Source organism: Ursus arctos, unplaced genomic scaffold, assembly GCF_023065955.2.
Source record: "Ursus arctos isolate Adak ecotype North America unplaced genomic scaffold, UrsArc2.0 scaffold_1, whole genome shotgun sequence".
Lineage (NCBI taxonomy): Eukaryota > Metazoa > Chordata > Mammalia > Carnivora > Ursidae > Ursus > Ursus arctos.
In genome coordinates, this window is record NW_026622763.1 from 20066462 (window position 1) to 20086337 (window position 19876).

The 19876-nt window shown below is 35.4% G+C and overlaps 1 protein-coding gene across 2 annotated transcripts in view; it reads right to left on the bottom strand.

The window, feature by feature from the left end:
* The window catches only part of DARS1 (aspartyl-tRNA synthetase 1), a 58046-nt gene that overhangs the window by 15572 nt on the left and 22598 nt on the right, over nucleotides 1–19876 (bottom strand). For both annotated transcript variants that reach the window (XM_026510069.4, XM_048214541.2), the window contains exons 5-7: nucleotides 4956–5058; nucleotides 1906–1986; nucleotides 863–922 (exon numbers count right to left, since the gene is read on the bottom strand). In XM_026510069.4, the coding sequence (XP_026365854.1) occupies nucleotides 863–922; nucleotides 1906–1986; nucleotides 4956–5058 (244 nt within the window). The remainder of the gene's footprint in view (nucleotides 1–862; nucleotides 923–1905; nucleotides 1987–4955; nucleotides 5059–19876) is intronic.

The following is a 19876-nucleotide window of genomic DNA, read 5'->3' on the forward strand; positions in this document are numbered from 1 at the left end:
ATAAATAGCATGGGCAAAAAGAGTATGATGTCTATCTACTGTGGTCAAAATTATGAAAAACCTGAGGTTTCTAGGCAGTATCAAGAGGACTTTTGATTATTGTTATAGCCTTTTCACCTTTTCTATAGACTACAAATTAAAATGGAAAAGGAAAAGGGACAAAAAAGCAAATACTCAGGGGAGACATATGAGTGTATAATAAAGGTAGACCCATATGATTGCAGAAAGTTGGAAAGAACTTTTAAGGTGACAAAGGATTTAAGCTTTAGGTAGAATATTTGAGGAAGATGTGGTCAAAACATTAAGAAAGAAAGATGACATTGGTTTTACTACAATGATGAAACCACTGAACTCTTTCACTTGCAACCAAACCAAAAAGGGAAACAGAAGACCTATGAGATTACTAAATAAACCACCAGGGCCAACTATTTCTTTATTATTAATTCTGTGCTCAGATCAAATTCAAAGGATTGAAGCATTAATTACTAATCTCTACCTGGTCCACATTCTAAAATGTGCACATAATTTCTTTTACAATTTTGTAGCGATATTAACGGTTATGTTTTTACTTACTAACTTGTCTAAAGCAGGTATCACCTGGCAGCAAGCCCATTTATTGGCTTCGTGTTCCTTTGTCATTTTAAAACAAAGCAAGTCAATATCCTGTGAATTATTACTTGACTGTCCTTGTTGCCTGCAATTATATTTAGGGGAAGGGTCAGTCCGAAAGGTAAATTGTTTCTTGTATTGTCATGCGTATAGGCAAATGCCAATTAGTTCTACAAGCCTGAGACAGGTGTGGTGTCCCTGCCCACCTTGATTTCGGCACAATCATGTCACTTAATAAATAAATGAGGCATACCCTAAGATCAATGACTCTGTTGTCTAATCTTGTATCCTGGTTAACAGTAGCTCTTCCTTCCTAAAAAAAGATGAAAAAACAGATTTTACTCATTTTTTTAAGAACACAAAAACACTTTTAAGAAGCCATGTTTACTTTTAAGTGAGAACAGGTGTGCTTATGTGTGTTCACATTACACCCCCAAATCAGGGATCCAAGAAACAAGAAGCAGGGCCAGAGAGAAGCTGTTGTTAAAAGAGAGATGGAAAGAAGAGAAATGCAAATGAACAGAGATTAATGCTTTCTTTCCATCTCCCACCCCGCCAAAGCCTTGCCTCATTACTGGGACATCAGAAGAATTAACCACTTGCACCTTCACTGATTCCTGGATTTTACCTGCTAGTTAAAGACTGAAGGAACAGATAAAAGCTGACAGAGTAGTGGTTCTCAAAAGTATGTTCTGGGCACCACTGAAGGTCCTGAAGACACTTTCAGGGAGTCCATGAAGTCAAACCTATTTTTCACAATGACACACACTCTGTACTGAATTTCCCCAAGGCTTCATGATGTGTGCTATCACAACAGAATGAATGCAGAGGCAGGTATGAGAATCTAATTGTTGTCTATTATAGCAGACATTACAAAGATTTGTAGGTATGTAAGACAATGTCACTCTTGACACTAAATTATTTTTTGTTTTTGAAAATATTTTTCAAAAATGTGTTATTTTTATCATTCCTATAGGATTAACATATATAATCATGTATCTATATTACTGGTACTTGTATTAATACATACTAAATATTTTCTAATTTCTAACATTGCAAATATTGATAAAGATATTCAAAAACAAAAGTTTATGGGGAAATTATTTTTAAGAGTGTAAAGGGATCCTGAGACCAAGAAGTTGGAGAATTGCTGATGTAAGAGTAAATTTAGATAAAAAAATGAAGCTTAAATTACTTCACAGGTACCCTTCATACAAAAGTAGGACATCACGTTTTCAATGTTCTATAAATTAAACATACAGAGGAAGCAAAGTATTTCAAAAATGTAACTTTAACCTCTTCTCCTTCCACCTCAGGCCGAACGGCATCATCCAGCTGCAGGGGCAGGCGGGGTTCAGCCAAACTGATCACATAAATCTGAAAGTGAAAGATTACCAAAAATATCACGAAGCACACAAAACCTGTTATCTTTTACTTAAAAAAAAATCTACAGTTGACATAAATATGAAGCTATGTTTGCATATATCTTAACTGAAACTACTTGCTAAAATCAAACAAAGATGTGCATGTTTTTTCACTTATAAAACAGGAATCATAGTATTTCTTGCCAACCTCCCTAGGTTGTTGGAAGTTGAATGAGATAACATATATAAAAATACTTTGTAAACTCTAATGTGCATACCAGTGTGACAAATAAGTACCAACTGGGGTCAAGGGGTCTGAGCTTAAGGCCTTGCTTTGTCACATAAAAGCTGTTGTTAGGCAAATCATTTCACCTCAGAGCTTCAATATTCTACTCTGTAAAATAAGGTCTGAGGTAAGAATCAAATGGAGTAATGGATATGAAAACACTTTGCTCTTTTGAAGGGGCCATTAAACAAATGTGTTATTATCACTGTTCACAGCATTTGGCCATTTCTACCACTAGGACCAAAGTCAGCCCAACTCTGCTGTCCGTCAACTCCCTTTTCTCACTCTTTTTCCAAATACCCCTTCTTTGCCATCTTTCATCAAACATGTTATATCTCATTTCCTGCTGCTCTCTTGGTTTGGAGCTACCATGGAAGGTATTCCTCTATGGTGTTAAAATTCCTTTTTATTTGTTAAATTCACTCACATTAATTGCACATTTTAGTGCTAAAATGAAGTTAGGTCATAAAAAATGAGCTAAGGTTTTTTGGCTACTCTTAAAAACATGTTACCCTATTAGTTATTCCCAACTATGTCTTCTCGAAAACCTGTTAAAGCATGAAAGGGAAACAGACCTTATTTAGTTAATTCAGGAAAGGAAATTATATTCTTCCAGTTGTAGATCACATTTAGCACTCAGCTCAGACTCTTTAAGTGTCAGAAGGACACTCCAGTCCTCCTATAGTAAAGTAGAATTATTTGTCACCACCTTCTATGCTCAAGTATAGTGTTTCCCTTTGATGAGTTAATAGAAACTTGATTTCCAATACAAAGTTGTAGAATGGAACAGCTACCTCTTCTATTTTTATAACTAGTAGAAATTCACTTCATTAAGTTGTGAGCACCCCATACTTCACAGTGCTGGCACAAAGTGTGTACTCAGTAACTGCTGGCTGAATAAATAACTGATAAGAGTCAGTGCTTACTGTAAGATCCTTTTTAAGATATAATACTTTATACTTTGTCAGATACTTTATAATTATTTCCATTATGGCAAAGTCTGTAAGCTCTTTAGGCTTTATATTTACCATTTCCATTCATTACGATTGTATTGAATGCTAGATAATTAGAATATTTTAGAAGTACATTAACTGCTCTATTCACTAAAATTTTACTTACTGAAGTTTTGAAAAAGATATGTTACTTGGAAAATAGGGGGTTGTTTTACTTGGTCAGCATACCCTTAGGCTGGTTTGCCTTTACTAGGTTACACACTTCTTTGTGTGGTTGGTTTGAAATGAAGCTTACACAAAGGAAAAAAAAGTAACTTGGCAAGTTAGGTCAGTAAAAAACAGATTTTCTAAGTCTTGAAGAGTTCCCATGACAATTCCAGTTAAATACAACCTTACTCTCAAATTAGTGGGTATGAGTCTACCTTTCTGCATCTGTCCGTGTGCCTGACTGCTCTATCTTATATATGCTCACGCACAAGCAAATACACATACAGGGATGAGGGCAGGAAGTGACTACTCCTTAAGGGAAATTTAATGATGCATATTGTAGATACAAACTAGGCCTGGACCTAAGAACTGCAGGTTCAAAACTGCAGGCTTATTTCAAAAGTACTAAATATGTGTGAGTTCACTTACAGTATTTTAAAAGTCAATGATAACGAGCACTTACAGTTTTTACGTCTGAGAAGAAAATAGATGTGGGATAAATCTTATATGAAAGGAGGTCATTGCTAGAATGTAAGACCAACACAGTTTTGTCTCTTTTGATTTCTCTATAAAGTATCAGAAATATGATGACTATAAGGAAATACAATCATTAAGAATTAGTATAATTAATCAACCTTTAGAGGTATATTGTCAGAAGAAAGTTCATAGCAACATATACTCATAATAGTGAACAAAGCTTTTTAGATGTGTTTTATATTTTTCCCTATATGAATATGGTAGATTGTTTGAAAAAAAATGGCTCTAATAATTCCTCAGGCTCCTGTATACAAGTCTTTTTTCAACGATGTTGCCTCTCTTCCCATCAAGAGGTGAATCTTTCGCCATCCCTTAAATCTAAGTTATTTCATGTGACTTGCTTTGACCAATGACATATTTAGCAAATGTGGCACAAGGAGAAGTTTGAAAAGTGCTTGCACACTACGGCTTTCCTCTTCCACTGCTGGGAACCCTTCTGGTACCATGTCAGTAAGCCTGGGCTAGCCCGCTGGATGAACAGAGGCCACAGGGAGAAATGTCCCAGAATTATCAGTAGGCCCAGATGATGTCATGCAGAGCAGATGAGCCATCCCAGATAGGCTGACTCTAACTGCCCCATGCACAGAAAATAGGCAAATAGGGGCGCCTGGGTGGCACAGCGGTTAAGCGTCTGCCTTCGGCTCAGGGCGTGATCCCTGCGTTATGGGATCGAGCCCCGCATCAGGCTCCTCTGCTGTGAGCCTGCTTCTTCCTCTCCCACTCCCCCTGCTTGTGTTCCCTCTCTCGCTGACTGTCTCTATCTCTGTCAAATAAATAAACAAAATCTTTAAAAAAAAAAAAAGAAAAGAAAGAAAATGGGCAAATGTTTTAAGTATTGGGGTGGTCTGTTATAGAACAAAAGCAAATTGATTCAGTAATCAACTTATAAACCTCAATATTTTACATCAACTCTAAGAACATATAGATTTGATATGAATGGTTATAAGAACCACTCAAATGTATTTCTGTACCCAATTTTATATTTTGAAAGAAAGTTACCTTTTGAACGTGTAACTCTACGTCTTGCTGTGTACAGCTTCCAATTTTCTGATTCACTTTTCTCACTACACCTTCTACATCTACGATGCTCTCTTTGTTAATGCTGTCAAAAGAAAAAATCCCCAACTTTAATCATCTCATCAGAGGTGTCAGAATTCATTTGGTGTTTCAACAGTAAAGCTGAAATATTAAATTCTTTTTTAATACAGTAAGCCACTTGAGATAAAGCCAGTCTATTTAACCTACTTACAATAAGCTATTACACAGCACACCCTGTGAGATTTCTTGAAGAGATGATTTTCTAGATGCCATAATTTAGTTACCATTCATAAAATACTCTGAACATAAATGGCAACAGGACCAACACTGAATTGCGAAAAGTAGAAAAAAGTCTTTCAATTATTTATTAAAGAACATTTCCCTTCCTATAGTTGAAATTTACAAAGATCAGCATTTCCTATAAGGAGAAGCATGGGCTTCAATAAATGCAATTACTGGTACGTAATGGAATTAAATAATAGAAGAAGGTCAACTGAAAAGATTTCAAGGTAATAAAAGGACATTAGGTTGCTACAATTAAGCCCTCCACGCCTATAGTTTCTAAGTACAAACTGTCATTGGATTTATGGCAGACCGAGTATAGGATTGTGTAATTCCATTTAAGAATGTCTACCTGAAGCTCAATATACACTAAATGGATCAACTGGGCAGTTGAATTTTATAACAAACTTGAATTTTGAACATAAGGCACTCAAATTCTGAAATGTAAAATTTATGAAGTAGCTTATTAAGCTCACTAATTGGTTATTTTTTGGTCTCTAGTATATAACCAAGGGAGAGAGGGTATAATCCAAAATGGTGGTTCCCATACAAAATGCACCAGTTCTACCTCTGTGTATATTATTATACTGACAGAATATATCATAATATATTTGTGGAAAAGGATTAAGATTTAACTTTCAGTTCTTGGAGAGTGATGTCAGTGTCATGGCAGCTCAACTGGCCAAAATTATCAATCTTAAACTACCAATTAAAACTCTCAGGTGGTAAATGGAACTGCAGAAGTGAGGTGAAAAGAGAAGAAGGAAGAAAAACGCAAAAGTGGTAACTGGGAGACAATGGAGCTCCTGACACAGCTGGCATAATAGAAAGGGCAAAAATGCATCAAGAAAATCTGTTCTGGACTCCCTGTTTATCTGCTGTGTCATAAGCCCCAGTTAACTTTTATATTAATCTTTCATGGCTTAAGTCCCAACCCAGAATCCTGCAAAATGAATGACAAGAATCTAAAAAAAACAAAACAAAACAAAAGCAAGAAAAAAAAAAAAGAAGAAAAAAGAAGATTTAACTTTCATAGGAAAAGTTCTATTTATTCTGCTGAGGAATTGGGTCCTTAGTAGTTGCGGTGCCATTCGACAAGATTTCAGAAATCCAACAATGCTTATTTTACCCAAGAGAACATCACAATCCATTTCAATTAACATTTGCTCAGGGATGGAAAAGGATCAAAATGAGGAGAGGTGAAAAGTGGTGAAGAAAGGAAGAAAAATTTTCATTTCATTTTACTACACTGTCTAGAATTCTATATGTCTGATACCAACTTTTAAAAAAACCCCAACGGTATATACATATTTTTTATACTCATAAGTCTCCTGCACTAGAGCCAATACCTAATATCTAGCTCAAATCTTGTACACCGAAGAAACTCAAAATTTATTGTGGTATATTGTTAAAGGGCTTTCTAACACTGGCAATCTAGAGTCACTGAATCATTCTTCAGTATGATTTCCAACTACCAGTTGCCTCTTCTGATTGAATGAGTAAACCTGATAACTGAGTGTATGATTCAGGCTATGTGAGAATACTATGATTAGCTCACACCTTTCCAAGAGGAAGGCTTTCTTTTCCTTACTGATCGGTGTGTTTCATCAAGTAACCTGTTCTGTCCCAACTATAGTTCCACTCTGCTACATTCCTGCTGCGACCCTGGCCCTCTTGGGTCATCCCCTTAGTAAGAGGCCTACCCTTATAAGAAAGTCCTCTTCAAGCCAACTCAAGTTATCTACTCTGAATGATTGACCACTAAGTTTATATCCTTCCAGAAAAAAGCTGGATGTGATCTGACACTCTGCCCTAAAGGGCCAATTAAAGAAAATAAGTTTCTTTTTTCCTCAAAAGTACCAGATGACTTCTTTTATCCTGGACCTGAAACTTGTAACTAAGTCTATGTTTAGTACTTTTATTTAATTAGGTAATATTTTGTGATAAAATACTTGTTCAGCTAGACAAAAAATAGCCACTATTTTAAACGTCATTTCTAGCACCAAACAACTCACAAAAGGAACTTCTGAAAATCCAACCTATTTCTTAAACTAGGGCCAAAGACAGACTTCTATCACAAATTAGTCTGCTGAATCAATTAGAAAGAAGAGAGAATTAAACAGATACAGAGGATACTTATAATTAATTAATTTGCTCTTCCAATCTCAGTATTATCTCCTTATTATACCTAGCAGCTATACACCGTTAACAGAATAGTCTCTTTAGATATTAGTAACACCATTCCATGATTTTTTTAAACCTTGGATAATTTAGCTCTAGTATCTCTATTACTACATCTATATCCTGCTAATGTTATTTATCTGTAGACATGAATGAATTCGGTACAAATAATATTAAAATAAAACAAAGAGCCAGATTTGAAAAAAAGGGTCAGACTAGAACTTGCTAGTCAGCTTTAGTAAAGCATTAATGAGGGTTTTATGTATGTGTGTATATAATTAGAGTCAATGCAAGAGAGGGATAGGAATCATGAATAAGCTACTGCTAGTAGAAGGATGAAATTTTACTTTTTAGAAAAAGCCTAATTAATATGATTTTAACTGATATTGTATGTTAAGATGGCTTAAAACTTTGGAGTGTGTATACTGTAGTTTGACTGCTGTGATAAAGAGACCCTGTTAAAGTTTCAGTTTTGTATTTTGAAACTAATATGCCACTATACCCCTATTTTGAAAGAGGGTTATGTCAGACAACTAAAAGCCTTGGGTTTTTAGAGGATACAGCAGGAAAAAAAATCCACGGTCAAAAGCAGAGAACTCCCAGGAACTATCTGATTGTAGAAGAAATGCATGAAGTAAATTAAAACACATCTTCCAAGAGCTAAGTCAGCTATCTTTATTATTACCATTGCCTCCCAAAACACACTATCACCGTATTGTGTTTTACACCTCTTCTACTTTCCAACCACCCTTCTGACATATAAATAATCACTCTACAAATAAGATAAATTAGTTACAGCCTTGATATTAAAAAATGCCCTAATAGGCTATCCTATTCGTGTCATCCACCAGGAACCAACAATCAATCTAATAGTTTACTTCTAACTGACACTGTCTTTAGAAAATAAAATTGTAGGGGCACCTGTGTGGGTCAGTTGGTTGGGCAACCGACTCTTGATTTCAGCTCAGGTTGTGATCTCAGTGTCATAAGATCTGGCCCCACATCAGGCTCTGCACTCAGTCTGCTTGAGATTCTTTCTCCCTCTCCTTCTGCCCCCCCTTCTCCTGCTCATGCTTGCTCTCTAAAATAAATAAATAAAGCCTTAAAAAAAATGTAAAAAGCATCCTTTATATATTTTATAAAAATATTTTGAGTTAGCTATCAGTTTTTTTTTTTTTTAAACAAATGGCTCTCTCTCAAAATAAATAAAATGTTTAAAAAAAGGGGGGGAGGAGTGCCTGGGTGGTGCAGCTGGTTTAGTGCCTGTCTTCAGCTCAGGTCCTGCATTGGGCTCCCTGCTTAGTGGGGAGTCTGCTTCTCCCTCTACTCCTCCCCCCTGCTTGTGATCTCTCTCTCTCTCTCAAATAAATAAAATCTTTTTTAAAAACCAGAACAAATGGAATAATGTATGAATAACTCAATTATAAAATGTGCGACTTGGAAGAAATACAAACTACTCCATTATCTGAAGGAATAAAATCCCATCTTTCCAACCTGAGTGCCATATAGTTTGCTACCCAGGGCCTCACTAACTACCTCAGGGACACTTTCAGTATCACAGTTTTATCAATCTTGATTATAAATTTTCATATCTACATTACCTAAGAAGCAACAAACTAAAAAAAGAAGTCTAATAGAACTATTAGAAGTAGGCACTATTAGAAGTATTAAGAGTTGACTACTGAAGAATATATACCAAAAAATAAACAGGAAAGTGACAAAGAACCACAGTGTAACTTAGCATAGTAATAGATGTTCATAGTAATAACCCTCTGACATTAAAAAAAAAAGTTTTTCAAAAGGAAGAATGTATAAAATAGACTTCAAAGATTCTGTTAAAATTGTCAGAATAGTTTCAGTACTTAAATGAGGTAAGCTTCATAGTCTCAAATAATGTACTAATGAGTAATGCCTTATTCTTCAATGCTGCCAAACTTTTTTTTTAAGTTCTTAGCTTATCTCTGTGGCGCACTAAATTCTTGCTCTCAAGTCTTTGCTCCCCCTATAGTAGTAGTATTCATCCATACCTTTGCCATAGATTCAAGGTAAGACAGAGGGTAATTTTTTGCCTCTTGGCTTTGGCCATATGACTCGCTTATCAATGACAAATCAGTGGATGTGATGCCAGTAAAGGCTTGAAATGTGCTTGTGCAGCTGAACCTGCCCTTCAGCATTCCTGCTTTTCTCCATAATATGATGTCTGAAGTAGCTGTTGGTCCAAGGAAGCTGAGAAACACAAAGAGTAGACCAGGACACAAACCACAGCTTCAAAACAAGCCTAGATGAGCTAAATTCTAGCTGACTGACAGATGTGTGAGCAAGAAATCAAAGTTTATTGTAAGATGCTGCTGAAATTTTACTATTGGTAAAGTATACAATACATACAACTTAGCTTTTTAACCACAATTAGATGTATAATTCAGTGGCATTCACAATGTTGTGCAACCACCACCACTATCCATTTCTAGAACTTTTTCATTATCTCAGAAACTCTGTACTCATTAAATAATTAACTCTCTACTCATTCCAACTTCCCCCCACCCCCACCTCAGCTCCTGGTAACCTCTATTCTACTTTCTGTCTCCAAGAACTTAATTACTCTAGGTACCTCAGGTATGTGGAACTATATATTTGTCCTTTTGTGTCTGACTTATTTCACTTGGCATAAAGTTTTCAAGGTTCATCTATATTACAGCTTTTATCAGAACTTCATTCCTTTTTAAGGCGGAATAATATTTCATTATATGTACATAATACATTTTGTTTAACCATTCATCTGTTGATGGATATTTGGGTTGTTTTCCGTTTAGGTTGTTGTGAATAATGCTGCTATGAACAATAGCATACAAGTATCTGTTTGAGTCCCTACTTTCAACTCTTCTGGGTATCTATCTAGAAGTGGAATTGTTGGATCATAATTTTATGTTTAACTTTTTAAGGAATTGCCATATTGTTTTCCACAGCAGCAGTACCATTTTACATTCCCACCAGCAATGCATGAGGGTTCCAATTTCTCTACATCACTAACACTCATTATTTCTCTTTTTCTTTTGAGGGGGGGTAACAGTTATCCTAATGGATATAAAGTGATATCTCATTGTGGTTTTGGTTTGCATTTCCCAAATGCCTAGTGATGTTGAGCATCCTTTCATGTGCTTACTGGCCATCTGTATATCTTCTTTGGAGAAATGTCTATTCAAGTCCCTTGCCCATTTTGGAATGGGGTTGTTGTTGTTATAAGTTATCAGAGTTTTTATATATTCTGGATATTAATCCTTTATCAGATATATGATTTGCAAATATTTTCTCCAATTCTGCGGATTGTCTGTTCACTCTCTTGATAGTGCCCTTTGATGCATAAAATGTTTTAGTTTCAATGAAGTCAAATTAATCTAGATTTAGTTTTGTCACTTCTACTTTTGGTGTTATATCTAAGAAATCACTGCTAAATCCAATGTCATAAAGCTTCTGGCCTATGTTTTCTTCTAAGAGTTTCATAGTTTCAGCTCTTATATTTAAGTAATTGATCGATTTTTGTTTTGTTTTTAAAAGATTTTATTTATGTATTTGTCAGAGAGAGAGAGAGAAAGGGAGAAAGAGAGAGAGCACAAGCAGGGGGAGCAGAAGAAGGCTCCCTGCTGAGCAAGGAGCTCGATGCGGGACTGGATCCCAGGACCCTGGGATCATGACCTGAGCCAAACACAGAAGCTTAACCAACTGAGCCACCCAGGCTCAATTAACAGGTTAATTGATCCATTTTGAGTTAATTTTTATATATGGTGTATGTATGGTAAGGTCTTTGGCATATGGATATCCAGTTTTCCCAGCACCATTTGTTGAAAAGACCATCCTTTCCCCATTAAAAGGTCTTGGTACCCTTGTCAAAATTCCATTGGCCATTTAAGCCAGGGTTTATTTATGGACTCTCTCTTCTATTCCATTGGTTTATATGTCTATCCTTATGTTAGTACCACATACTTTTGATTACTGTAGCTTTGTAGGAAGTTTTGAAATCAGGGAGTGCGAGTCCTCCAAATTGTTCTTTTTTTCCAAAACCGTTTTGGCTATTCTGGGCCCCTTGAGAGTCCACATGAATTTTAAGATGGGTTTTTCTATTTCTGCAAAAAATGCCATTGGGATTTTTGAAAGGGATTGCACTAAATCTGCAGATGGCTTTGAATAGTCTTACCATACAGCAGAATTTAAGATGGTTTAGTACACAGTTTTTTTCCAACAGCTAATTCATAATGGAATGCATCATATACCCAACCCCTTCTTCCTATAATCACTGTTTACTATTTGGTCTATACTCCTCCCAATTTTTTCTCCTTTGCAAAAAATATGTAATGCTTCATAAATTTTGTGTTGTCCTTCTACAGTAGTTTTGTTCATTTTCCTCTGTATTTTTTTTAATGAAGAAGCAAGAGTTTTATTTTTACAGATCAAACAAAACTGATCTTAATATATATCAAAGCCTAAAGCATTTTTATTCCCATATCACTTACCAATTTCCATTTATGTTCCAGTTCCTGCATGAGGTGCTTTACACATATACCATTTCACTTAAACTTCTCAAAGGCCTACGAGATAGATATGACCACCGCTTTATAGCTGAGAAAACTGAGACTCTACAAGAGGTCAAGTAAGTAGGCTAAGATTATACAGTAGTAAGATAATGTATTGATTACTGCACTAGACTGTTCGTTCTGTTCCAGACTCACAATTTAGCACCAAATTTTAAATACTCCAGAATGCATCATCAGCTCACTCCGAAATAAGACATTCTCATTCTTAGGGGCTCACAAGCTGCCACATTCCTTTATGATTTATGTGAAGCAACTGGAAATAGCAGGCCCTTCACAAATGGTTTTCAAAATGCTCAAGAATCATACTATCTTCTTGTAACACTGATGCATCTTGATGTCCTGCTATTATTGCCAGCCTTAAACAGTATGATGTTATTAAAGTTGTATTTTACTTAGAAATTAATCCTAGGGTGCCTGGGTAGCTCAGCTGATTAAGCGTCTGATTCTTGATTTCAGCTCAGATCATGAGATTGAGCCAGGCATGGGCTCCGTGCTCAGCGGGGAGTCGGCTTGAGAGTCTCTCCCTTTCCCTCTGTGCCTCCCCCTGCTTACTCTTCTTTCTCTGTCTCTAATAATAAAGAAGGTAAATCATAAAAGAAAAAAAAAAGAAATTAATCCCATAAACTGAGAATTTCTGACAGATTTTAGATCTACTTTTAAAAGTCCATCTTTATCAAAGTTTTTAATACAGATGTTGAACTGGACAGGACCGAATACAGAAGTTCTATTTCTCCTCCAATAGGTAGTATATAGATAAGTATATCACTCCAACAAAGACGTATAAACCACCTATATACAGTTTTTCAAAGAGCTGCAATCTACAGCAGTATAACGACCTAGCCTATATTCACCAACTTATTATCCACATGATGACAAGGAGTACCCACATGCCCATTCCCTCTGGGCCTCGACTGTACGTGATATATACATACACTTCTACCACAGCCCCTGTAGCATGTCTCTGCACGCAGTTGTTCATCTATTTTGCCCTCTCCCCAAATTAAGTTCCTTATGTGATACACGTGTCATGGTATTCCCAAGCCCAGCAGAGTGCCTGGACCAGAGATGCTAAATAAGTTTTCCAAATCAGTGATTTCTTTTGAGGATTATTTTGATATTTTACAATTCTAAAAGTTAATGCAGCAAACTGAAATTTCAACCTACCAACTAAGTAAAATACCTATTTTTAGATGAAAGATCTAGAAAGGAAAGAAAATGCACAAACTTATATGCAGCTAGGTGACTCACAGAATGAAAAATACACTTGTGACTCACCAGCTACCAATAAATCACTTAACCACAATGACTAATATGAAGAAAAAGAAAATAAAACACGTATGTACACTAGTTAACTAACAGTCTGAAAAAGCCTTTTTTTTCAGAATCCAAACATCTCTATGCTGGGTGGGAAGAGGGGTGTTACAAACGTACAAACAGCAAAATATAATTTTTAACTTTAACAACTGGTATTCAAATTAACTGCAGCCCTTTATAGTAGTCGCTATAACTTTAGCTTGAAACTTCATTTTTTTCTCCAAATTTTTAAATAAGAAAAAAATGGAACTAAGACCGTTGAAGGAAATATTACAGATCACTTAGCCACATGGACCTTAAACTTGCTGCTCCTTTTTCTTTTCCCTTCTAGCTTGAAACTTGAAACACTGTGTTTATATTCACTGTACCCCTTAATAGCAGTCAATACAAAAAGGCCTCTAGGGCTGCCTTTGAAAAAATTTTGTCTTTACAAAACTCAACCATAACTAACACAAGACTACTGTGTCCATTACTTCAAAATGGCACTAAATAAAAAATAATTTTGAAAAGAAAAAAAGAGATTACTTCTTGTCTCAACTCAAACACCAGCCACTAATTTTAGAAAATTAATGTCAACATAAGATGGAGATCTAGAAACACAGGACTGGATAGGTATCCCATCTTCCTGCTTCCAGACAAATTTCATTTAAGGACCACAAACCATTTTGGATACACAATTAAGAACCTCTTCTTAAAGATCTCTAGGGAATGAGATGTGCCAACCTTCCTATGTAACTCATTTAGTTGCTTCATTTTTATATGCATTGAACCATGAGAAAATTGATCTTTCCAACAGATTGATTAAAATAATGTGTTGAAGAGTCCTGTGGCACTTAAATCCAATTAGTGAGTCAACTTTTCAGATTAGTATATTGATGAATTGGATATTCCTAGGAAAGATAAGCGGGGACAACAACTGACCTCATATTAAGTGCCAATGTTGCTCTTAAGGAATACACTCAAAAGCTAGAAACTGCTAGTGGTACAATCTAGTTAGTAAGGCAAAAATAAGCACCTCAGATTTAATATCTAAAGTAAATGCTAAGATAGTTATCCACTTAAGATATTAAAAGTGACCTCATATTTTGCCTTTTAAATGATTGGGAAACCCCAGCTGGAACTATCTGATTTGATATTTTTAATAGTGGAGTCTTTGCTTTTTTCCACCTGGTATATGGCCAGAGGGAATAGAGTTAAATGTAGGGCCTCATGGAATTAACATATAAATACCATTATTTCTGCCATTTTGTTGTGTAAGAGTTCACATGTTTTAAATGTCCAGTCTCTTAAGGTAACACTATTCAAAATGGAAACACCTTGAGAATAAACAAACAGTCCTTAGGCACTCCTCTAAAGATAATCGCAATCATTTCACAAATAAGAACTAAGACAAAATGAAAACAAGCTGAGGATTAGAAATGGTCTTTTTCTCATGGACATATTTCTAAGCATGCTATTTTTCGAACCAAAGATTCTAGCAGAAAGGGTGGTTAGCTGACTCACTAAGCTGCTACCTTTCCAAAGTGAATGTATTAGTAAATATTCATTTGAATTACCTCATGCTTCGCTGGTCCTCAAATTTCTAAAGTAAGCTAAAAACATCTATAAGTAAGGATTTTTGCTTCATTTAAATAAGTTACAGAATCTACCAGAATTTATATGTTGTCGTTCATGTGCTGTTTTTAATTATAATACAAGGCTGATACATTAAGCAATAGAAGTCATAGTGTTTTCCAAATTTTTTCTTTTCTAATTATAATCGTAGTTAGAAACCAAAGGATCAAGAGGAATGAGATACTGAAGAGTTCAGTGAAACAATGAAAACAGGGGTCGCCTATAAAACTCTATTTTCATTATAAAGTGATTGTGCACCGGGTGTTATACATAACTAATGAATCACTGAACACGACATCAAAAACTAATGATGTACTATACTGTGGCTAACTGAACATAATAATAAAAAAAGAATACATTCCACTAGGCCCAGCTTAGGAAAAAAATCAATTGTTGTGCCATGAATACACAATATACTCCTTAACCTCGGTGTTAGATGATGGCATCAGGAGTCTATGGGGCTGGGTAGTTTGTCGAGCATTCACAGGGCAAAAGAAAGGGGAACAGCGGGTAAGGATGCAGTGTGGGTAGTTCTGGGAATGGAACTGGGTTGCATGAGTTCAGAAGAGGACAGAAAACGTAGGACAAAAAGGGGAGACTGGCAAAAAGACCAGAAGTTTTGATGAGGTCCAACAGAAGATTAGGAGGCATGGGATAGGTAAAAAGTTGGAAATAATGGTTAGAGAGAATCGCCACTGGAGTTTAAAGTCAAGTTCTAAGGAGCAAAATCCAAGTGGCGGCCACAGGAGTGAGTTATTAAAATGAATAGTGAAGCTAGTGGAGGAGAAGTAAGGAATTTTAAGGCCAAGCTATTCCAAATGAACACGTAAAGACATTCAGAGTGAGATGACTTGAAATGAGAGGAATACAATACTATCAACCAGAAAAATAAAATGGCTTTGAGTCGACTACACTTCAATAAAAAAATAAAAATGTGACACTTATTGTAGTATTATTTTTGTATTTCTCAACCATTCAACACGTATCAAGCTATTCTACCTACATTAAAAAAAATAAGGTTCTTTTCAAAAAACTACATCACTGATGAAGTTTTTGACCATTGTGCTATTAACCCATTTTCCATATAAATGTTGAGGTTATTGCATAATTTTGCACAACACGGTGATTTTTAGGGAAACATCTGTTATGTTACAGCAGAACTGAATGATTATTAGCACTACTTTATAAAAAGTTAACCCCAAAGTCAACCATGTTGTGAATGTCCCAACATCTCCTCCCTTGCTGACAACAGAGCAATTCTAGGAAAGGATTTTGTTTATACAAGTGTGTAACAAAAGGCCGATGTGTTAAGGAATGGCATCAGTTATCCAGCCAAACTCTTTCATTTCCTTCCTGAGTCCAGAATCTTAGTAAACGATAAATTCTTTTTTTATATTCAGAATTTGTGGACTTATTCTCCACATCAGTTGCATACACCATATGGTTGCTTTGTTGACTGACTCTGTTTTACTTCTCACAACAAGAGTGCTAAGAATGTGCAAGATGCACTGTGTGGCAGTGCTGATGATAAGAAAAAAAGACAAAAGGTTAAACAGAAGTAGATGCAGTTATTAAATCTGCCTACTGAATTTTAGGTTTCATGTTTATAATTATAGCTATCAAATATTTTTCATATTGAAATTATTCAAGAAAAATAACTATCTTTGCAAACATACACTCTTTAGTTTCTTCCCCACCCCCACCCTTTCCCACCCCCACTGTTTCCATTTTAATAGCATGCTTTTTAACAATGGAGTGACTCCTTAGGAAGGCAACTACTGCTTTATGGTAGAGGAGACAAGTTCACTAATATTAATGATGGCTAGAAAAAAATTTTAATTTCTCCTTTGGAACTGTTTTTAGCATTAACTTATGACTCAACATAAAAATATTTTTTATTACTTTATAATCAGTCATGCTTAAAACCAAAATTATTATTTTTCACCAGTTTTGGTTTTCCACTCGGGCAGTATCTAAAAGTCATTATCACCATCAGGAAACAAAACAGGTATCTATCTATCTGTCCATTATCAATCAACTATATATCAGAATAAACTACACACTGTAGAAAAAGATACTGGTTAGGCAAAAAGCATTCCTTTGAGGCCGAAAGCATTTCCCAGGCATCAATATATTTCAATGACAGTAAGGTTGTATTCTAAGTGAGCTATATATTATAGAGGGCTTTGAACTACTATCATTAGACTATCTCAGAGAAACAGGATGACATAGGAGGAATATGAGTCCTAGAGTCAGAGACCTTACACTTAGTATTTAAATTTCAATTTCCTCAGCTGTAAAAATGAAGACATAAAAAAAAGTGTCTATACCTCATAGTGCTGCTGTGAGGATCAAGGGACAAAGTGCAAGTATGGCATTTTGCAGCTTCATACTAGTGTACAGGAATATTTAATTATTCGTTTATATTACAAATTATAAATATTATATAAATATAAATTATATTATAAATTATAAATATTATAAACAATATTAATTAATAATATTGCTGTTCTTTGGCTGTATATCAGACTGATGCCCTGCATTCCAGTAAGTATAAAATTCATGCTAGATGCTAGAAAGCTTGGCAAGATAAAGGAAGGGCCGTCACTACACTGAATTTTAATTACAGATTGTTTCTTAAACATTTTTTTGTTTCTTGAATATTAAAAATAATATTTCACATGCAATAAAAGTCCAGGGGTGTGTGTGTGGGCAGGGGGTTCCTTCCACGGCCTTTCATCTAAGAAATATATGTCGTTAGTTAACAGAGGTCACTGAAGAGTATCCTATCATTATTCATATAATCCACTCAATACATCCAAGATAATGATGGAAGGTTAACAGCATAACCTTTGTACTAACAGTGGTTTTTACCTTTTATTTCAAATTATTTTAGGTACTACATACTTAAGTCCCTCAGAGTGCTTCTACCAAACTAGCCTGTCACAGTAAAGGCCTAGAATATGTTAAGAAATCCTATACATGAATATACGCTGATTGTTACTTGTTAATAGTAGGGATAAACCTGGGAGTTGGATGAAAGCCAGGTGATGACAATTACAATTTTAGGTAGTCATCAGCTTGTATTTTTCAAAACCATTCCCATTTTATTTGTATCTACCCTCCGCTCCCCCCACCCAAATCAATAATGGTGAAAAAGACATTATTTTAAGCTTTTCTTTTTTGCATATTTACATATACTAATATCAACAAAAACTATTAAAATTTTAACACTTCTAGAAACTTGAGTATTAAAAGTTTATAGTAAAAACAGCAAATCTGTTAGCCTTCTGGCTGTCAAAAATAATTTGTTGAATCTTACAAGACTCAATGAGAAGTGTGCCCCACAGATCTACATAACCACCCATATTCAAATGAATAATTTGTAAATCTTGGGAAAGGTGTAATAAAAGATTAGTTTAAAAAAAAGGATAGACTATAAAGTTGCTACACACTAGTTTTTCAAGTAATGCACCAACATAAAGTGCATCAATGATGTAAATTAAATATACAATTCATTGAGGCAAAGAATTGAAAATTCCCAAACATAAGAAACCACATATTTGCCAGTTAAATCAAAATAGCATCCAAAAAGCATAAATTATGTAAGTTGTTTTAAAAATACTAACCCCCCCTTTTCATAATAAAAATCCGTATTCCAATTCTTTTTTTTCTTTTTAATGTAGTCTCTGTGACCAGCATGGAGCCCAGCATGGGGCTTGAACTCTGGATCCTGAGATGGAGACCTGAGCTGAGATCAAGAGTTGGATGCTTAACCCACTGAGTCACCCAGGTACCCCTCTGTATTCCAATTCCTTTTTTTTTTTTTTTTTTTAAGATTTTATTTATTTATTCCTGAGAGAGAAAGAGAGAGAGAGTGGCAGAGGGAGAAGCAGGCTCCCTGCAGAGCAGGGAACCCTACGCGGGACTCAATCCTCGGACCCCAGGATCATGACCTGAGCAAAGGCACATGCTTAACCAGCTGAGCCACCCAGGCACCCTGTATTCCAATTCTAAGGTAGGCATAAGTTGGTTTATAGGTCAAATAACTTCAATTATAGTTAATCAGTACTACCACACTCAATCTCAGACTTTTATATTTCCCAGGCAAGTGGAAATGAAGATGTTTATTATTAAAGAAGGGTCTTAGCTGTAAAGAATGAAGTAAGACCTGCATATGGTAAACAACTTATGAAGTTACATGGCTAGTTAGCGGGGAGCCAAGTTTCTGGGCTCTCTGGCCCTGTATTATTACACCCAGCTACCCAGAGGTGCTTTGTAAAAATTAATAGTTTAAATTATCCTAGTAGTTCTAAGATGACTTATTTTGTGAACTCATTTGTCTTCACCAAAACTCCAATAATGAGCTCAAAATAAACTTGGTAAAAAATTAAGCACTACTCAATATGGCACAGACCACTGGTTCTCAAACTACTACAGGGACTCTCTTTAATGGTATAAAATAATGTCAGGGACCACTTTAACCGGATTTTATCATGTTACTTATATACCTACAAATATAAAAGTAGTATGAATTAACATGCTTATAGCCCTTAACTTTATTCTATTTTGTTTTGAAGTTTTAATTTAAATTCCAGTTAGTTAGCATACAGTGTAATATTAGTTTCAGGTGTACAATATAGTGAGTCAACATTTCCATACATCAACCAATGCTCATCACAAATGTACTCCTTAATTCCCCATCACCTACTTCATTCATCCCCCTCACCTGCCTCCCCTCTGGTAACCATCAGTTTGTTTTCTATAGGTAAGAGTCTGTTTTCTTGGTTTGCCCCTCCTCTCTTTTTTTCCCTTTGTTCGTTTGTTTTGTTTCTTAAATTCCACAAATGAGTGAAATCATATTTGTCTTTCTCTGACTTATTTCGATCAGCAAAATACTCTCTA